The sequence below is a fragment of the Polypterus senegalus genome, chromosome 17 (assembly GCF_016835505.1).
Source record: "Polypterus senegalus isolate Bchr_013 chromosome 17, ASM1683550v1, whole genome shotgun sequence".
In the NCBI taxonomy this organism is placed as follows: Eukaryota; Metazoa; Chordata; class Cladistia; order Polypteriformes; family Polypteridae; genus Polypterus; species Polypterus senegalus.
Genome location: NC_053170.1, coordinates 60,030,853 through 60,047,795, shown reverse-complemented (window position 1 = coordinate 60,047,795; position 16,943 = coordinate 60,030,853). Strand labels below are relative to the sequence as shown.

Genomic DNA, 16,943 nt, shown 5'->3' with positions numbered 1-16,943 from the left:
GCCACCAAACCCCATGATTTCCCTGCAAGTTAAAGGAAAACTTGCAGGGCCAGATGCAGTTTAACGTCATACCCAGAATGCCATTTCCATGACATTTCCATGATACCAGGTAATATTCCACAACACATACTGCCACAGACGGGCAGAGTCATTTCCATGTGTCATACTTTCTCTTTAAATTCTGCTTAATTCAATTCAGTTTAATTTTTGCATAATGCACTTAAACTAAGGACAGTGTCAGAGCAAACTACAAATTTTTAAGTCTAGTATAACAAAAGTAATTTACTACACAATACAATATTCATACAGACAGACACATGTTACGCTAAGTAAATAGTAAAACAAAAAAGGACATTCCATGACACAATAAATTTTGGCAATATAAAGTTAGCATAAGTGAAAAATGTCCAGTGTACGGCAGAGTTGATATTGTCCATTTTTGCTAGGCTTTCAGTGACACACAAGTCTGAAAGAACAAACTTTACAGAATTGCTGAAAGCCAGCTGACCACTCGCCCACCTGCAATTCACAAGAACTCCTGTTTAAGTTGAAGTATTTTATGATCTTTCTGCAGGTCTAGCATGAATCAACATCTGTTTAGCACAAGTTTGGAGTACCATATGTTAGCTGAAGGTTTTTATCTGAGATGAGTATACATCTTGGAAGATTTTAATGGCCCATGGGTTGCCTGAAAGAGAATTTGACTTTGTAATTCCAAGCTAACTATAGATATTCTGGTAGGCATACTCTCGCACTTATAATTAGACATTGAACTTTATCTGGAGTTAAATTATTATTCAATCCAATAGAAGCTACAGCTTACATTAAAACTATGTGAATACCTCTTTTCATTCCATTTGGGGCTTGGAAGCTTGCCCTTTCTTGGAATTTGAAATAATTTTCTCCTTGGATCCCACTGAACTGGACACTTTGGAATACCTCTGATCACCTTGGGGGTAACACTGGGTTTAACAGCAGGTCCTCCAAACCAGTAATGTAACCCAATTTGGGGTAAAAATAATTATTTCAAGGAAAGAATCTCCATACCAAGGCCAAGGTGGACAAATTCAATTTCAGAGTTAAAAAGGAGTCACTGGGACCAGTAAAATGAAAAGATCTTGTACGAGGGGTGCTTGAAGAATAGTAGGGACATAGGGGAAGGTCAAAAATAAAATAAACAAAATAGAACTTTTTCTCAAAAGATTTTATATAAGGTTGTGGTGCAGCAATCTATGAAGAAGCTGTTTGTTGTTATGGTTCTGCCTTTGTCCAGTCACGGTCTTGGGTCATCGTATCTTTGATTGCCGGTACAACAAATAGTTCTGAGCAGGCATCAACCACAGTACCAACTGTGGTCATCGCTGCCCATGTGAAAAGAATGGAGATAAACGGCATCAACTCAGAGTGGGAGAGGCAAGTTCATTGTACCACGTTAACGTCACTGAGAGAATAAAACTGAATAATAAAAAAAAAAGCGCTTTTACAAGTAGCTGAAATTTACACTGGGTGTTACAGACTCAAATCAAATGTATATTTTTATTATATTATAGTAATAATAACAATAGTAATAGCAGCTCACTACTCAAAAAGCCAGGACTTGAACCGGCAACCTTTTGGTTATAAGGCAGTAGTTTTTACCTCTGCACCATCAAAGAATATGTGTTAAACGTCTGTTGATTGATATTTGACCTTGGGTTTGTAACTCGTTGACAGCAACATGTAAACTGAATAATTTTTTTTACTTTGGTTATATTCTTGAATAAAAATGCATGTGTTTATTTGATATTTGGCCTAAAGTCACACTTCACGTCATTATTAGTATAACATGGAAAAACTTTCTGCTTTAGGTATGTGTTCAGCATTTCTTGCCTCGTTGTTCCACAGTTCCCTTTTAAACGAAGCTGGCGCCTGCCTAAATTGAAAGTGCTATGAGAGTGGATCCACGGCGACCTCAAGGGTTTCATCCCATTCTGCTGTAGTGCTGGATGATGATGTGGTGTCATGCGATGGTCTGAATCTCCACGTCACTCCAAGGAGCTGCGTTTCTGCTCCCACCCAACTCTATTCACAGCATGGTGGCAGCTGGGGATGTACTTTCTCCATCCATAACTAGGCCTATGTTCTGTTTAGGAGTGGTTCATGATAAGCCACTTTTACTATCAGACCTATCTCTGCCAGAGTATCATTGGAAAAGGTGGATTTGGGAGGACCACTACCGGTAGTTTTTTTAGGGATTCTTCATATGCGATGATACAGGCGGCGGACATGTATGAACGAGTTTTGTCGTGAATACAGGTCAGATTGGTCTTAACATTTAGCCATTTCCATGGCAACATAAAACTGTGAGCAACAATTGATATGTTACTGCCGGAATCCAGCAGAGCAAACGATGTGGCCGTGGAACCGGTGGCTTCAGTGCTCGCTCCAAGTGGTGATGACAGAGCTTTGGATTAGGGACACACAGTGGTTGGGATTCATACCAAGACTGCTCGGTTCTCCCAGAGTGTGAAGCCATCTGATTATTGTCAATGGCCTCTATGAGGTCCATCTTAGTTTTAAAATGATTGCCCCCAGGCTGGTTTGGTGAGATATTCAGGTAGGGCATTAAGGAAGAAGAAACAGGCAAGCTGTTCTACCACTTCTCAGGTATTGTTTCTGTCTGGCCTTAGCCAGCACCCGATTTTTGCCAACAAGCTGAGGGCCTGAGGGCTCGTTGGCCATTATGGATCGAACTTCCACCTTAATTTCCTCGCCTGCTGGCCCAGGGCGGTCCCACCTTTTGCAAAGGTCTCTGCCTTTGTGGGGTTTAGATGGGCAGGGACTGTAAGTGAAGTTATCAGGCCCAGAACTGGAAGTGATGTCCTCGGGTCCATGCGAAATTTCCCATGGTTGGTCTGCCGATGAAAAAGAGGAAGAATTACTGCATTCTGCCACCCCCTGGTCTGCCACGGAATTATACCTTTGTGAGCCCTTCAGCTTCCTCCCATGAGCATGTATATGACAACAGATGCACACACATACAAAGAAAGCCAACTGTTTATTTTTATATTTGCCTACATTGCCAGGCTTGCCTTTTCTTTAAAAACATTGTAAGTGAACTCCATTCACTTGTGGCTTGCTTCATCCACAATGTGCCATTTCACATGTTTTCCCTTCTCCACTTAAACACAATTCTGGCTGTGAACTTTGTGTACTGACTGCTTTGCTGGTCTCAGACACTTGGCATAGTTTGTGCAGATCTGCATCATGCATTATAAGTAAGAGCAGACATATCCGTTGATAAGCAGTTTCTAAATTATTGATGCACTTTCACACAGTGATAGTCAAATGAACCAGACAAGTCTGAAATCAAATTTTGATTAGCTTTTGATGTCAGTAACAAGTACATATACTAGAAACTATTACCTTTTTGGAGAAAGATAAGTTTCAATTGCCAGAGAAACACGATGACCTTGAGCCTTTCACCAGCAATGTGAGAAATGGTGCTGCTAACAGTATTTTCACATCAACAGTGCTTGAAGGAGGCATTGCCCCTTCAGGGCTTAGCAGTACCAGTAATGTACGTGTACTAGTGCTTACTAACACTTGTCATAATGGACACTTTACGTTCAACATGCACTTCCAATGGTCATACTGACATATTCTGAAATAGTTTATGTATGGACATGATGTTTGGACACCAAAAGGGGACCATGGGCACCTCCAAAACCAAGCTATTAGAAATAGTTTATATTTAAATCTGTGCATCACTAACTTTGCATGACAAATAATCTACTGTGCCTGATCCATACCAAACTCCAAACAAAATGAGACAAGAACTGCCAGCCGGTGGTGAAAGAACACAAAAGATGTCCAAGGGGACAGACACTGATAACGTGCAGTAGCAGTGAAAAACACACAAGCATCAAAACAAAAGTGAATACAGTGTACCCATTTTTTGTATTCACGCCTCTCAGACTGCAAAAATGATAACTACAAAATCTGTGAAATATTTTAAGTAATGCTGTAATTTTATTGCTTGATTTATTATAATATTTTCTTCCAGCTGATTGAAAAGTGTTGCTTTGCTTTTTACAATTAAATACTGAAGGGGTTTTATACCAAATCCAAGAAGTACTTTGAAAAGCTGCTCATGTTACAGAATTCCTGTAGGTTGTTCCCACTCCCAGAAGAAGCATGGAGTGCAAAAGTAGAGAATGTACACACAATAGAACAAAAAGAAAACTATGTTGTGTCATCGTGAAAATTAGTATTTACTTTATGTATTATGTTATATGCCCAGCTAATTGAAATACATTGTTTTGGTTATTACTAATACACGCTAAAGTAGTTTTTGAATGAAAATGTTTGCTAACATTTAAAGTGAAACTATATCTAAACAAAATATTCTGTTAGCCAGCTGACAACTGAAGCAGTTTTTTACCCAGCAGCAGCTCAAATTGGAAAAAGATTTTTTTTAATTGAAAATGTGTTCTAATATTTAAAGTGAAATATATGCCAAAAACTGCGGTGGGTTGGCACCCTGCCCGGGATTGGTTCCTGCCTTGTGCCCTGTGTTAGCTGGGATTGGCTCCAGCAGACCCCCCGTGACCCTGTGTTCGGATTCAGAGGTTTGGATAATGGATGGATGGATGGATGGATGGATATGCCAAAAATACATGCTCTGAAATAACATATTACCTATTTTTATTCTCACTGAAGCGGTATTAGGCTATCTATGTACTTTGGGGGTAGAGCAGTAGGGATGCATTACTAGGATGGTAAGCTGATGGAGTCAGCAGTGAGAAGAAAATAATTCAGATGCCACTTGGTGCAGCCTTGGATGTTTTCAAATTATGAAAGGAATTAGTATACTGTAGTGTTTCCACATTTTCTCTTTAAAATGAGTTGTTTTTTAAGACCATAGGGAAAAACACAGAAATTTTGAAGGTAGATTTCTTACAAACGTTATAATGTTTTTCTTCACATAGAAAGTCATTGATACATAGAATACATTTCCATATAGTGTGGTAGGCAGTAGAACTTTAGGGACCTTAAAAAATTGACTTTATATTACTTTTGAGAAATCTGGTAGATAGTATTACAGAGTTTTGTTAAACTGAATGGCCTGTTCATATCAAAGTTTTTCTAATGTTCTTATTATAACTGTAATTATAATTGATCATTTTCTACATCATAGCTTATCACCAGAACTATAGTGTGTCAAAGGCAATTTGTTTTACTTAACAAATGCAGTATGTTTCAAACTCTTTTGAGTTATTTCCATGAGTATTTTTATATTAAACCTTACTTTTGTGTTATTGCATTATGTCTTTATTTCTATTATGATTTTTACATACCTCCTTTTTATTTGTAGTATTTTATTTATCACATGTGGTACAATTATGTGTATTTTTTCATCCCAGAAGCCTTATTGTTTACAGTTAATTGGACAACCACCTGCCTGAAAGTTGTGATGGAAGTGATGTCACAGTCCATTTCGTATATAAGAAAGCTACATACTTGGTCTAAATTTCTGGATAATTAAAAAAACTTTTTTGCAATGTGTTGCTAAAATCTTGAAGAAATATGAAGTTTAAGAAATTTGTCTGTTTTTCTTCTAAAATTTTGTATTATGTTTGTTTTTGGTATTTATTTATTTATTTTGATTTTGCGGTTTTTGAAACTTTACACATTTAAATGACAGTGATTTTTTTGAATTAATGTCCTGGTTCTATTTTGTTTTAATTTTCAGTCCTGCATTTTCTCTTTTTCGCTAGAACCTGGGACAGAGAGTAAGATTATAGATAGAGTGTCTTCCACCATACTGTAGTCATTTAATATTAGGCACTCTTATAATAGGGTATTTAACACAGTTAATAAAATTACCCTTTTTTTCAAAAAACTGAAATAGAAGACAAGTGACAGAGATGCAGTAAAAATAGGACTTTTGTATGTAGTTTTTAATTTTGAGTAATCTCATAAAGTACCATTTTTATCAATGTTTAAGTCTAAACAGAAGACAATATTATTTTGCTTCTAAAGTCTGTTAACTGCAGACTTTGTACATGTATAGCAGTAACCGAAGAAAGTTGCTTCAACAAAAATATTGTTTCCACTAATCTTAGTTTGGTTTCTGTATCTGACATGAACTTCATTTTTAATTCAGTTTTTAGATCATTGATTAAAACTGGTTTCTTACTGATTGAAAATTTGGATTTCTGTTTGTATTTGAATTATAATTTAATCAAATCTGTAATAATTTTTGGTAAAATTTACTGTTCACTTCCACTTTGATGTTGCTATGTTTCTGCCAGGATACCTCCCCTAGCTTCTTCTTCTTCTTTCGGCTGCTCCCGTTAGGGGTTGCCACAGCAGATCTTCTTCTTCCATATCTTTCTGTCCTCATCATCTTGTTCTGTTACACCTATCACTTGCATGTCCTCTCTCACCACATCCATAAACTTTCTCTTAGGCCTTCCTCTTTTTCTCTTCCCTGGCAGCTCTATCCTTAGCATCCTTCTCCCAATATACTCGGCATCTCTTCTCTCCACATGTCCAAACCAATGCAATCTCGCCTCTCTGACTTTGCCTCCCAACTGTCCAACTTGTGCTGATCCTCTAATGTACTCATTTCTAATGCTATCCATTCTCGTCACACTCAATGCAAATCTTAGCATCTTTAACACTGCTACCTCCAGCTCTGTCTCCTGCTTTCTGGTCAGTACCACCGTCTCCAACCCATATAACATAGCTGGTCCGCATACTGTCCTGTCACAGATTACTCCTGACACTCTTCTCCACCTATTCCACCCGGCCTGCACTCTCTTTTTCACCTCTGTTGATTCCAATTATTTAAACTCATCCACCTTCGCCAACTCTTTTTTGCATCCTCACCATTCCACTGACCTCCCCTCATTTACACACATGTGTTCTGTCTTGTTCCTACTTTCCTCTCTAGAGCATATCTCCCCCTCTCCAGGGTCTCATCAACCTGCTTCCTACTATTGCCACAGATCAAAATGTCATTAGTAAACATCATAGTCCACGGGGACTACTGTCTAATCTTGTCTGTCAACCTGTCCATCACCATTGCAAATAAGAAAGGGCTCAGAGCTGATCCCTGATGTAATCCCACCTCCACCTTGAATGCTTCCGTCACTCCTACCGCATACCTCACCACGGTCACACTTCCCTCGTAGAAATCCTGTACAACTCTTACATACTTCTCTGCCACTCCCGACTTCTTCATACAATACCACAGCTCCTCTCGAGGCGCCCTGTCATATGCTTTCTCCAGGTCCACAAAGACGCAATGCAACTCCTTCTGGCCTTCTCTTTACTTCTCCATCACACCCTCAGAGCAAACATCACATCTGTGGTGCTCGTTCTTGGCATGAAACCATACTGCTGCTCACTAATCATCACTTCACTTCTTAACCTAGCTTCCACTACTCTTTCCCATAACTTAATGCTGTGGCTCATCAATTTTATCCCTCTGTAGTTACTACAGTCCTGCACATCTCCTTTATTCTTAAATATCGGCACCAGTACACTTCATCTCCACTGCTCAGGCATCCTCTCACTTTCCAAGATTCCATTAAATAATCTGGTTAAAAACTCCACTGCCATCTCTCCTAAACACCTCCCTGCTTCCACAGGTATGTCATCAGGACCAACGGCCTTTCCAGTTTTTCATCCTCCTTTTAGCTGTCCTTACTTCCTCCTTGCTAATCTGTTGCACTTCCTGATTCACTATCTCCACATCATCCAACCTCTTCTCTCTCTCGTTCTCTTCATTCATCAGCCTCTCAAAGTACTCTTTCCATCTGCTCAACACACTCTTTTCACCTCCAAAGCACTCTTGATATACTGTTCCTTCAGAATTACCCCTACCCCATTTCTCCTCCTATCCACACCATGATAGAACCATTTGAATCCACCTCCGATCCACTTGGCTTTACTCCCCTTCCATTTAATCTCTTGCACACTCCTTCTCTCCACCATATCTGCTAACACTCTCCCCTTACCAGTCATACTGCCAGCATTCAAAGTTCCTACCCTCAGTTCCACGTCTCCCCCTCCTACCCCCCAAACCCCAACCTTCTTCTCCATCATATTCTTTGAACAACAGTAGCCCAGTTTCTGCCAGCACCCCATTAGCTAACAGTACTGGTGGCGGTCATTGTTAACCCGGTGCTCGACTGATCCGGTATGGAAATTTGTATTGCTCTCCGCATGTTTGATTTGGCAAAATTTTTACACTGGATGCCCTTCCTGACATAACCCTCCCCATTTATCTGGGCTTGGGACCGGCAATAAGAAACACACTGGTTTGTGCATTCCATGTGGTTGGGTTAGGATACCTCCCCTAATGGAGTTCAAATCTTTGCTTTTTTTATTATTTGTTCATGTTTGATTCTTTTGTTGCTGTTCATTTTATTTATATTTATTTGCATTTTTCTTTGTGTTTGATTTTGTCTATGTATCAATATCTTTGTTATATGCCTAGTACTTTTTGGGTGTTCCCCCAAGAGGCACTGCCACCTGCCCATCACTTGCCTATAAAGGCAAGGGTTTTGCACAGTTGCTGGCGGTTCGCTAAGAATAAGCTTGGGAGTTTAGTGAGTTTCAGTGTCTTTGCTTGTGCTTTTTGTGATTCTTTGGATTTCTTGACCTTTTGCTTTCTTTTTTTTGACAATTATTTGAATATCTGTATTGGAACTGGTTTGCTTTGGATTGTCTCAGTGTTTCATGCAACTTTGTGCACCTGTGCATTTTTTTAACAACAAAACCTTTTTTTATTTCATTTGTAAAAGATGCTGTCATTGACCTATTACTAGTAATGGTTTACTTGTAATAGTAAATTCAGATATTACTATTGAGGAAAGTAGCTGTGTTTAGGCTATCTTCTTTCGCTAAGCTGGGCTAATAAATTTTTTTTCTTTTATCACAGCGGCATGAGCTAGGAGAGTCCTTGCAATCTTTCCTTGTGTATGGACTATCAATGATCTCAAAATTTCGTGATATCTTCCCTCCTAAATGTGCTTCTCGTCTTCAGTCACTACTAAGGTAAGACAGAACAATATATACATTTATAGTGAGTTTTACACATACTCATTAAATCCATCCATCTATCCATTATCCAACCCGCTATATCCTAACTACAGGGTCACGGGGGTCCGCTGCAGCCAATCCCAGCCAACACAGGGCACAAGGCAGGAAACAAACCCCAGGCAGGGCGCCAGCCCACTGCAGGGCACACACACACACCAAGCACACACTAGGGAGAATTTAGAATTGCCAATGTACCTAACCTGAATGTTTTAGGACTGTGAGAGGAAGCCCATGCAGACACAGGGAGAACATGCAAACTCCATGCAGGGAGGACCCGGGAAGTGAATTTCGTCTCCTAACTGCGAGGCAGCAGCGCTACCCACTGTGCCACCGTGCTGTGTACTCATTAAATCGATTAGAATTATTATTTTAATTAGACATAAATTCTTATTTGCTTTACAAAAAAAATGCCTACCTTATTAGCATTAATATTTCCAGATATTCAAGTTCAACAATTATGGCTATGGCATGGCAGACTATTTACTGAATGTATAATATATATATATATATATATATATATATATATATATATATATAATGTAAGAGACGGCCAGCAGTCCAACCCAGCTGGGAAACCCAAGAATTGGAGAAGGCAGGGCACCATTGAACTTGGAGTTCTTTATCACAGCCCTGTTGGGTGCCGTGGGTGCCGCCAAAGGGTCCTGTGAATATAGAAGAACAATATGGCACAAGGGTTCTGCCTAACCTGTCCAATATAGGAGGACTTAACTGACCTCGCAGGGACGAGCCAGAGTTGGGCAGAAGGTGGACAAAGCTTGCTGGGAAGAGCGGAGGAGGAAGAAAGAGAGAGAGAGAAAAATTGTGTGCTGTTTTACTTATTTACTTTTGGCTGTGGTGGTGGGAAACACATTTTGAAGAGTTTCCAAAAATAAATCCGCTCTTGGTACTTTTAACTTGTGCCTGGTGTCTGTTGTGTTGGGTTTGAGGAGTGACGGTGCAGAATTAATGCAGCCTTTTTAATGCATTTACAAATATTGTTGCATTCAGAACCTCAGACAGTGCTTTGTTCAGGGTGGCAATTTCATATTGTTTTTTTTTTACATTACGAAACAATAATATAGTCATTATCAGGCTGGAGATGCAGAGAGCCATATATGCTGGACAGCTACTGAGCACTGTGCTTTTACAAGGTATATTATATAAATATTATATGTTTTTTACAAGGTCATTATATACAGTTAGGTCCATAAATATTTGGACAGAGACAACTTTTTTCTAATTTTGGTTCTGTAAATTACCACAATGAATTTTAAATGAAACCATTCAGATGCAGTTGAAGTGCAGACTTTCAGCTTTAATTCAGTGGGTTGAACAAAACGATTGCATAAAAATGCGAGGCAACTAAAGCATTTTTTTTAAGACAATCCCTTTATTTCATTATACTCAAAAGTAATTGGAGAATTCACTCAAAGGCTATTTCATGGGCAGGTGTGGGCAAGTCCGTCGTTATGTCATTATCAATTAGGCAGATAAAAGGTCTGGAGTTGATTTGAGGTGTGGTGCTTGCATGTGGAAGATTTTGCTTTGAACAGACAATATGCGATCAAAGGAGCTCTCCATGCAGGTGAAAGAAGGCATCCTTAAGTTGCGAAAACAGAAAAAACCCATCCGAGAAATTGCTACAACATTACGAGTGGCAAAATCTACAGTTTGGTACGTCCTAAGAAAGAAAGAAAGCAAGCACTGGTGAACTCAGCAACACAAAAAGACCTGGGGCCTCATGTATAAACGGTGCGTACGCACAGGAATATTGCGTAAGAACTTTTCCCTGTTCAAATCGCGATGTATAAAACCTACACTTGGTGTAAAGCCACGCACTTTTCCACGGTACCTCATACCTTGTCGTACGCAAGTTCTCCTCTCGGTTTTGCAGACTGGCGGCACCCAGCGTCAAAGCAATGCTACTGTTCCTGTGTGGTTACTCCTTATTTTCCTGATGCGGCTTTATAAATACACTGAAACTAACCGCATATTGTTTATTAGTGTAATGCATCTGATTGTAATTAACTTGTAACAATATAATGGTCCAGGGATTAGCCATAGTATTCCAAATACCATAACTGCTTTAGCGTTGTTACTGTAACTGCACTTTTTCTTTCAGCTCCTCCCATTTGCCACAGCGGATCATCTTTTTCCATATTACTCTCACTGCACCACTCGGAGTATTATATCACTGTATCTGAGTGTGAATCACAGCAGCAGCTGATCGGAAAGAGAATTATCGGTATACAGCTTCAAGCACACGTTACCTCAGCCACGGCAAAATGTTTCAAAGCCTTTCCTATACGGACCTCGCGGTTCAGAAACTGTTTCATCCCAAGAACTATAAATTCACTCAATCAATTGCTCCTTGTAGAACTGTTTGTACTCATAAGTACAATTACCTCACTGTAAACTTGCACTACAGTTATAATATTGCGCAACCTGAGCCACTTTATAAAGCACATATTTACATATGATGACGATATTATTTTTAAGATGAAATGCAGCAAAATATGTTTATTATATTATACAGATAAAACTTTAACTTCATTTAAATCTATATTCTTCACTGGGACTGGCGTGAAGGATAGAATAATTAAACATGTACTAAGAAGATATTTTAATGTTACTTAAACGTTCTGAAGAATCGGCGCTCTAAGCTTACAGATGGCTTAACGTCTATTACAGAGCTGATTGTGTGGCGATCGGTTACTTGGAGAAAGAAAAGCAAGGACTGCAGGGGCGGCCATGACAATATATATTGAATATAAATAAGATCACATGGGAAGTTGGAGAATTAGTGACATTGGAAACTTCAATATGACGGCCGACAGTGGCATCATACCACTGAAATAAGTATGTACATCGGTTTTGGTTAGCGCAAGGAAGCCACCTACCAAATTTCGTGAAGATGGGGCCATAAATAAGAAAGTTCAACATGGCGGACATTGTTGACTGTTATGAACATTATGCGTAGAATTTCGAAATGAAACCTGCTTAACTTTTGTAAGTAAGCTGTAAGGAATGAGCCTGCCAAATTTCAGCCTTCTACCTACACGGGAAGTTGGAAAATTAGTGACGTTGGAAAGTTCAATATTACAGCCGACAGTGGCGTCATACCATCGAAATAAGTACATACATCGGTTTCGGTTAGTGCAGGTAAGCCGCCTACCAAATTACGTGAAGATGGGGCTATAAATAAGAAAGTTCAACCTGGCGGACGTTGTCGACCGTTATCGACCGTTATGACCGTTACGTGTAGAATTTCGAAATGAAAATTTTGTAAGTAAGCTGTAAGGAATAAGTCTGCCAAATTTCAGCCTTCTACCTACACAGGAAGTTGGAGAATTAATGATGAGTCAGTGAAGTGAGTAAGTGAGTCAGTGAGGGCTTTGCCTTTTATTAGTACAGATAATTACTACAGTTTTGCATATTACCCCATTCTTAAAAACTTCTCCTCCACTCCTCAGATACCCTATCACTTTCTAAGATTATTTTAAATAAATCGTGTTAAAAACTCCACTGTCGTCTCTCCTAAACACCTCCGTGCTTCCACAGGTATGTCATATGGACCAACAGCCTTCCCATTCTTCATTCTCTTAATAGCTGTCTTGATTTCCTCCTTGCTAATCTGTTGCACTTCCTGGTTCACTATCACAACATCATCCAACCTTCTCTTTCTCTCATCTTCTCCATTCATCAACCTCTCAAAGTATGTTTTCCATCCGTTTGTGAGTATGTTTCCATCATTATCCTTTATCACCCTAACCTGCTGCACATCTTTCCCAGCTCATTTCCTCTGTCTAGCCAATCTCTACAGGTCATTTACTCCCTCATTAGTATCCAACCTCTGATACAACTCATCATTAGCCTTTGCCACCTCTCTATTCACTTTATCTCTTATCTCCTTGTACTCCTGTCTACTTTCTTCCTCTCTCTCACTGTTCCATCGCTTCTTCATCAACCTCTTCCTCTGTATATTATCCTATTTCCCTATTCCAATTCCAGGTTTCTTTGTCGTCCTTCTGTCCAGATGTCTCACTAAGTACCCTTCTAGCTGTCTCCCTTACCACTTCTTCTGTAGCTGCCCAGGTACAATATCTGGTAACTCTTCACTGCTACCTAGTGACTGTCTTACCTCCTACTTGAACTCCACCTTACAGTCTTCCTTTTTTAACTTCCATCATTTGCTCCTTGGCTTTGACCTTACTCTCCTCCACTTTTTGATCTCCATAGTCATCCTACGGACCACCATCATCTGTTGCCTAACTATGTTTTCCCCTGCTACCACTTTGCAGTCTCTAGTCTTGTACAGACTGACCCTCCTGCATATGATATAATACACCTGTGTGCATCTTCCTCCATTCTTGTACATCACCCTGTGTTTTTCCTCCTTCTGAAAATATGCATTCACCACAGCCATGTCCATCGTTTTTGCAAAATCCCACTACCAGGTAACCTACTTCATTCCTCTCCTTGACACCATACAGTACCTACCCATCACCTACTCCTCATCCCCTCTGTTTCCTTCACTAACATGTGCATTGAAATCTACTCTAATCACCACTCTCTCTCTCCCTTGGGTACACTTTCCACCACTTCATCCAACTCACTCCAGAAATCTTCTTTCTCATCCATCGCACACCAAACTTGCAGAGAATATGCACGAATAACATTCATCATCACACCTTCAATTTCCTGCTTCATAATCAACACTTTTTCTGAAGAAACAAAACTATAAATTATACATCTTACAGATGCAGACTGGTGGAATGGATAATGCTGCAAAGAAGAGCTTTAGTAATACCGGTAATGACACCTCTCTTACCATATTACTGTGTTCTCATAAATATCCCTCCTTTGCCTCTTGTCATTAATTTGTAAAGATATATCAAAAGTAAATGTGCATCTTGTTTCATGTTTATAACAAAATGAAACATCTGACTGACAATATCAGTTCCTGTTATGGCTAATGATTATGGATTTAGGGGATTGTATTATTGAATATTAAATTAATCAAGTGGAATTTGTTCTTACTTTGATTGTTAATGGTGAGGGGTTACACAGTAAATTTGTTTGTGACTAGGATTGTTCATATGTAATTGGAAGATTTGTTGGAAATAGTACACAGAGGAGAACTATTATTTTTATTTAAAGAAATATTTTATTATTATACTGTGCTGTGACTAAGACGACTTTGGAGTGATTGCCTATTCGCACCTTGAAGAATGTATTCACAAGAGAGGGATGTTGCTGGTAAAGTCAGGTGCTTTTTTTGAAAGCATGTCCAAAAATGTTTATCACTCTGCTCTTTGTTGCCGCAGCACTCAAGTGGATATTTAATGCTGACCTCCGTAGGAATCGCCGAGTTCTGTTTTCACCACAAAGGCAACTACAGTGGACGCTGTTTTTATTATGTTATCACCCTTTTCAGTGGCTAGATTTATAGTGGTCAAGTGGTAATGAATAGAAGATGAATTATTATAAATATAAAAGCTGCCTTCTTTATTTATTTATTAGTGATTGCATTTTGATGGTGATTCTAAGTGGGAATGATTCCAGAGCAGATCTCTTATGCAACCCTTCCACAGTATTTCTCAAAATTATTTTGTCAATTGAGGTGATAAAAATATCACTCCTGGTTGTTTTTTTATTTTAGGTGACTCTTTAAACCTACTTGAACCCATGTTTGCACTATGCACAGAATATGAAAAGCAACTGCCTTAGTCAGTTGAGCCAACGGACAGCACAATCAGCGTTTGTAACAAGTTTCACTGTGATGGCATTTTTTCCTCATACTGAACTTTTTAATTTCAAACTCCACAAAACATTATAAAGTATTAATAGTTGAAATATGTAATTAGTTGATGGAATAATAATGTCTGTTAATCTGAGGATTTCATCTTTCTCAAATGTGCTTGCCTATATAATGGCAAAGTAGAGGGTTAAACCTTTATTTTCCATCTACTTGGTTTTAAATAAGTCAAAAGAAAGAAAGTTTGAGGGCAAATAACAATATTCATTTTCAATTTATGATTTTTTTTAACCTATAACATTAGGGCTGTGGAACCTTACCAACGGTTGATTGAATGTTTTTATTATTTGCCCTTAAGAAAGATGAGGGCTAATAATACTAATAACAGAAGTAATAATAATGATACATTGTAAAATAGGCAGCACTCGTGATTGTATAGCACGTACCTTCCACCAGTCATCATTAGTTACATTTGTTTAGAAATCTGAAAGCTGCAAATAAACCACTTCCAATCCATAGCAGGGAAACAAAAAAATGTAAGTTTAACAGACGTCATTGAACTTGATTATGAGTTTGTGTAATATTAATGCAAATGGCCAGGAGATGTCACTAAAGAGGTGAGTGACAAATGCTTTGAAGCTTAGACATGATTTCTGACTCGATTACTTCAAATGTTTCAGTTTTTTGTGAGGCTTCACTCCACCCATCACTGCCTAACTCTACATACCTTGCTCTGTTAAACACAAGTCCTCTCCTCTCTCTTTCCCCAAACTCAAATGAACTTCTTTTACAACATAAACCTCATCCACAAACACAAGCGATTTAATCACAGTAGGCAACTCGGAAGGCACGAAATTTAGGCAGGCCTCAATTAAGGCAGCTGCTCAAATAAAGCATAAAACAAGTTAGTGTATAAAGCAGTAAATTCCAATAGGTTGTAACACAAGATGCATTGATTAGATATGCTATTTTACAACTTCAGGAACACTGTTTCTAGTCTCATCCTGACCATAAATGCAACAGCCAAACTGTTTTGTGTAAAACCTTGTACATCCACTTTATAAGAGTTAGTAAATAAGTTGACTGAAGTGGACGAATAAGGAGTTCTAACCATATTGATGAACTCCACAACAAACCCCATTTTAAAAGTAATAATATTAATACATTTTATTTATATATCGCCTTTCCTATTTTCTCCAATTCATGCTAGAGAAAGACCCAATTTATCAAACTGAATACTTTCCCCACATCAAAAGGCTGTATTAAGTACTTTCTGAAGCAGGGGTGGGCAGACATTTTTTGTGGTCAGCTGAATTGTCAATAACAACTCATACAGTTGACTGTGTATAAAATCTAGGTGTGACTATGAACCCAGGTAATCTAGCAGATGTGTTAATGAACAATATCAACTTAAAAAATTGTTGCTCCATGAAACGGTTTAATTATGAGACTTTTTTTTTAATTAAAACTATTAGGTGGAATGTTCAAACACCAATAAGAGACTGATTTTAAAGTAAAGTAATTTGCTATGACATTGTAATCTTCATAAACATGAAATTGCTTGCTTCTGCCCAAACTGTTAATATCCAATAAGAAGCTGATCGTCACTACAATTAGCTCATTACAAAGTTTTTTATCTCTTAGTACACTTTATACTTGTTTTTGTAAGTTTAATTTGTGTATAGACCTGCTCACACCTTTATGTACACCCAGTTAATGATGTCATGCACACAACATGTTTGCAAAGCCTTGGAAACAAATCCTGAGAAATGTACAATCTGTAGATATCAAGCAAAGAAACTTTGCTAAAAATCACACCTGAAATTCCTTTGTAAATGAAATCCAAACTGTCATGTGCCCCACCTCACATTTGTTAAAAACATACATGTAACACAAGGGCAAGCAAGCGGCTGAAATATATACATTTCAAAGCTATACATTGTCCCTATTCATTTGGCAGAAGCTTGGTTTATTTTATAATTTTTTGGATGGCAGCACATGGCCACTTATCAAGCTTACATCAGTCAATTGTGGCATCATCTTGCTAAGAACACCTTATGAGGGCTGGAACAGTAGATATTTTTATGAG

The 16,943-nt window shown here is 38.5% G+C and overlaps 1 protein-coding gene across 2 annotated transcripts in view; it reads left to right on the top strand.

Moving 5' to 3' along the window:
- unc13d (unc-13 homolog D (C. elegans)) overlaps positions 1–16,943 on the top strand; it is a 400,017-nt gene that overhangs the window by 225,999 nt on the left and 157,075 nt on the right. For both annotated transcript variants that reach the window (XM_039739768.1, XM_039739767.1), the window contains exon 13: positions 8,936–9,051. In XM_039739768.1, coding sequence (XP_039595702.1) covers positions 8,936–9,051 — 116 coding nt within the window. The remainder of the gene's footprint in view (positions 1–8,935; positions 9,052–16,943) is intronic.